Source organism: Lolium perenne, chromosome 5 (genome assembly GCF_019359855.2).
Source record: "Lolium perenne isolate Kyuss_39 chromosome 5, Kyuss_2.0, whole genome shotgun sequence".
NCBI lineage: Eukaryota > Viridiplantae > Streptophyta > Magnoliopsida > Poales > Poaceae > Lolium > Lolium perenne.
In genome coordinates, this window is record NC_067248.2 from 136,422,395 (window position 1) to 136,426,523 (window position 4,129).

The 4,129-nt window shown below is 51.6% G+C and overlaps 1 protein-coding gene across 1 annotated transcript; it reads right to left on the reverse strand.

The window, feature by feature from the left end:
* Nucleotides 1-767: 767 nt before the first annotated feature.
* On the reverse strand, nucleotides 768-3,171 carry LOC127300000 (uncharacterized). Its single transcript, XM_051330061.2, has one exon. The coding sequence runs from the start codon at nucleotides 3,017-3,019 to the stop codon at nucleotides 1,214-1,216; it is 1,806 nt and encodes a 601-aa protein (XP_051186021.1). The 5' UTR covers nucleotides 3,020-3,171; the 3' UTR covers nucleotides 768-1,213.
* Nucleotides 3,172-4,129: the final 958 nt, after the last annotated feature.

Consider the following 4,129-nt stretch of genomic DNA (forward strand, 5'->3'; position numbering starts at 1 on the left):
AGACCCTACCAGCAATAAGAAATCCCGATTGCCAGAAACCCGTTTCAGTAGGAGGTGCCAATGAGCACAGAAAAGGAAGTGGGAGAAAAACAGAAACAAAGGAATAGCATCCACAAATCCTGATGAACTGCGACAAACAAATGTCAAGCATAGAGTACTACAGAATGTTTATAGATAGTAGTTGTTTATCAAATTATATAGGAAATTGTCCAGGTACAGATAAAATGACTTGGTCCGCAGAGAGATAGATCACTTACAAACACCTCTTGTTGATCCTGCACTCTGCTACCTGTACTCAGTTTTCAGCACACTTAGCAGAGAACTATGAGTGTGTTCAAGATAGAACATGATTTTGTTATAACACACTATGGAGTTCTAAAAGTGTGTATTAAGCATATCGCTTTTATCAACCAACAGTCTGTATCACCCTTACAAATATCCAAAGACAATTGTTCTTTCAGAGTTCAGACAAATTAAGCCATTTTTTGATGGGCCAGACAAATTACATTATAAGAACATTTGGGCAGAAAATAACAATTTGTCCATAGCCTTGTGAACAACATTATTAACTGCATTTCTGTAACAAAAGCCATGTGTTTCAAGATTGCCTGTTCTCATTGTAAGAATGGTAGGAGACACTGAGGGGCACTAGTTGAGAAATAGAAATTTAAGAATGATCTCAAGTAGTTAAACAAAAAAATAGTCCACAAACATCAATTCTATCAGGTATAAAGAATGGGAACATGTAATAGAGAAAAGCATATTAGTTTGCACACTGTAAAAACTTGAATTAACTTTATTGATACAGGAACGAATACAACATTATCCAACAATAAACGCTGCATGCTTATGCAAGTACAGATACAAACATCCATTCTATCAGGTAGAGAAAACCAGTAAAAAAGGGTACCTTGCCCCTTGTATGTCAGAATCAGGTTTGCATCTGAATCTGTTGGTCTATCCTAATGGGGCAGTTTGGAGAGTGAAACAGTCTCTCCTCTATCACTAAAATCATGATCGCCAAGCAACTCAAAAGTTGCAAATCACAATGCTTGTCAGGCTGCTATCTGTAATTTGGTGACAAGATCAGGTGGACAACATACCAAGCACCACCATCCTCAACCAGTCAACCTCCTTTATTTAGAGAGAATGAAGCCTCAGGTTTCCCATCTTGGGAATGAAAGAATCATTAGCATCGGGCAAGCACACAGCACTAAAGCTTCTCTGTTAATCGGATCATGAAAGAACTGACAGCAAGGACATCAAGAACAATCCATGATGACTCAAACATGTCATGGAAATAATCAGCGCCGATCTCCTCTGCCGCTGACCTAAATGCGTTACCAAACGCGTTCCCCTGAACTGCCCCAAGCCTTGGCTTCCCACATACACCTATGACCAGCACCTTCTCAGGCTCCCTTGCTAAGCAAGCACAGATAAGCGGCTTCATCCTTGCACCCCTCTCCTTGAGTGCATCCATGAGGAAGAAGCAGAACTTGGTAAGGGCCTGAGGGTGGCACAGCTTAGCAGTGTCCACTGGGTCATCAAGCTTGACCCACCTGAACTTCTTAGCGCTCCGTATGAATCCAGACTTGGTGATTGCTGAGCTCCCCTGCCTCAGTATCGCCCTCTGTATCTCAATTGCAGACTGCATTCCTTTCCGCAGCTGATCCACATTGCTCAGTGAGAGAGCGGAGTATGCAACCCAAAACTGCTCAGCAGCACATGACTCCTTGGAGTCCTTGGAGTCGGCATCCAGGGATTCAAGCAAAGCTGTGACACCATACACAACATCTGCAGCAGAGACCTTGGACCGGTAGCCGTGCACCCTCATGAAGCTCCGGTAGTAGAACTCGGTGAGGCCATACTCGGGCAGGAAGCGATCGAACTCATCGCGCATCTTCCGCTTGACCTCCATGCTCATGTACTGGAACCTCTTCTGGCAGTCAGCGAGCGGGAAGCCCATCCTGGCGAGGAGCAGCTTGAGCTTCTTGAGCCCGTTGTCGCTCCAGGTCTTGAGCTTGGTGGCGACGTAGGAGGAGCAGAGCATGGAGTCGAAGAGGCTCCACTCGCGCAGCAGCATGAGCCTGGGCTCGTCCTCGTAGGCGATGCGGGAGGCCTCTGGCGCCCGGATCTTGGTCCCGTCCTTGAGGGTGACGACGGAGCCGAGCCCGGAGGGGTCGAGGTTGCCCGAGCCGTTGATGTGGTGCTCGAGTTCCATGACCGCGGCCTGGTAGCGCTCGTTGGTGATGCGGTCGTGCACGAACTGGTCGGTGAGGGCGACGCAGGCGAGCCAGAGCAGGTCGGTGGTGTTCCGGCGGAGCGCGTGCGCGAGGTCGTACATGAGGCACCCCGAGGGCTTCCCGTGGAAGGTGCCGAGGCGGTAGTACTGCTTGCGGAGCTTCGCGAAGAGCCGCTCCGGGTCGCCGTCCGCCTCGCCGTCGTCGGAGAGGCGCCGCCTCTTCCTCCTCCCGCCGCCGGCGCCGCCCTCGGCGTCGGAGTCGGAGTCGTCGGAGGAGTCGGAGGCTCGGAGGTGGTCGTCGGCGTCGGCGGCGAGGTCGGAGGCGTCGGCGAGGGAGGAGACGTCGAAGTCGTAGGAGAGGTCGGCGGTGTGCTCGTCGTCGGCGGTGAAGAGCACGACGACGCGGTCGTTGCCCGCGGCGAGGTTGTGGAGGTGGACGGGGCGGTGCGAGTCGACGACGAAGGCGGTGGAGGCGGGCGGGAGGATTCCGCGGAGGTCGCGGTGCGCGCCCCAGTTGATGAGGAGCAGGCAGAGCGGCTGGGAGGCGGAGAAGGAGGCGAGGAGGGTGGCGGCGGCGGCGGCGGAGGCGACGGGGTAGATGGAGAAGCGGACGGAGTCGGCGGAGAGGACCTGCGCGAGCACCTTGAGCGCGCAGAGGGAGTCGGCGTCGGCGGCGGAGGGCAGGATCAGGAGCGGCGAGGAGGCGGCCGACGCGGCCGCGACGGCGGCGGCGCGGAGGCGCGCGTAGAAGGAGTCGGCGCGGAGCTCCCGCACCATTGGCGCATCAACGGCGGAGACGGAGATCGGGAATTCTCGGGGCTGTGGATGGTGGAGGTGGGAGAATAATGGTGGAGATCTGAGGATTGGAATTGGGATTTGGGTGCTTTGTGGGAGCGGCGAGCGCGGGAGGATTTCGGGATTTTGGTTTTGGGAGGGAACGGGGCCGGCCGGTTCCGAATTTTGAAATCGAATTTGGGGATCGATCCCGTTCCGACTGGGTGGAGCGGAATGTACCACGTGTTCCTGCGTCTAGGAAACTCTCGAGGTTTGTGACATGACACGTGGGACCACGGACTGGTGGGACGCGCTTGTCATTGGGTTGCTTCGTTGAGGTGTTGTCGTTGGATTAAAATAAGAGGGGGAAAAGGTTAGTTAGATAGCTGGGCTCTCTACCCTAACTGCATGGGCTCAGATCCAGCCCCTAATTTTGAGACTGAATGGGCTCAGGTCCATAGTCTAATTGTGAGACTGCATCGGGTTTTATACGGCCCATATTATTGCTCATCAGGGAATCGGCCCCATAAATGAAATTGTGTTTGCCAACCTACGCATAAGAAAACTACCGCTACAAGAAAATGCTAGCAACTGTAACATGTCACGTACAAAAAACAAATGTAATGTGCAATGCACATTTACACGTATATATTACACAGAGGCCAGTGTTAAGTGTCAATCGGCCGATCGTGTCTAGAAAATCGTTTGCACACCGCGCCGTTAGATCGATGTCCAAAATTAATTACTTCCACCTTCTTCAGCTAAAATGAAAGGATATATCTCTTCAGCCCTAACCTTCTCCCTATTTACAGCACATGCGATCGTAGTGATTGATATGTTTCAAACGTATCTATAATTTTTTATACTTCATTTATACCAAGATGCCACTGTGTCAGTTCCTGTTTCTGCTGTTTTTGTATTTCAGAAAAGTTGTACATGATAAGTTGCCTCCCGACGCGAAAACCCTAAATCAATTAGCTTCCGTTCACGAAAAGTTTTGTAGTTCCGCCGCCATCGAAGACAAGTTTTGGAGGACATAAGTCTCTGTCCCGACACCCTGTCGGGGCGGGACTTGCCCCCGGAGCCATCTCCATCGACTTCACCGCCATCTTC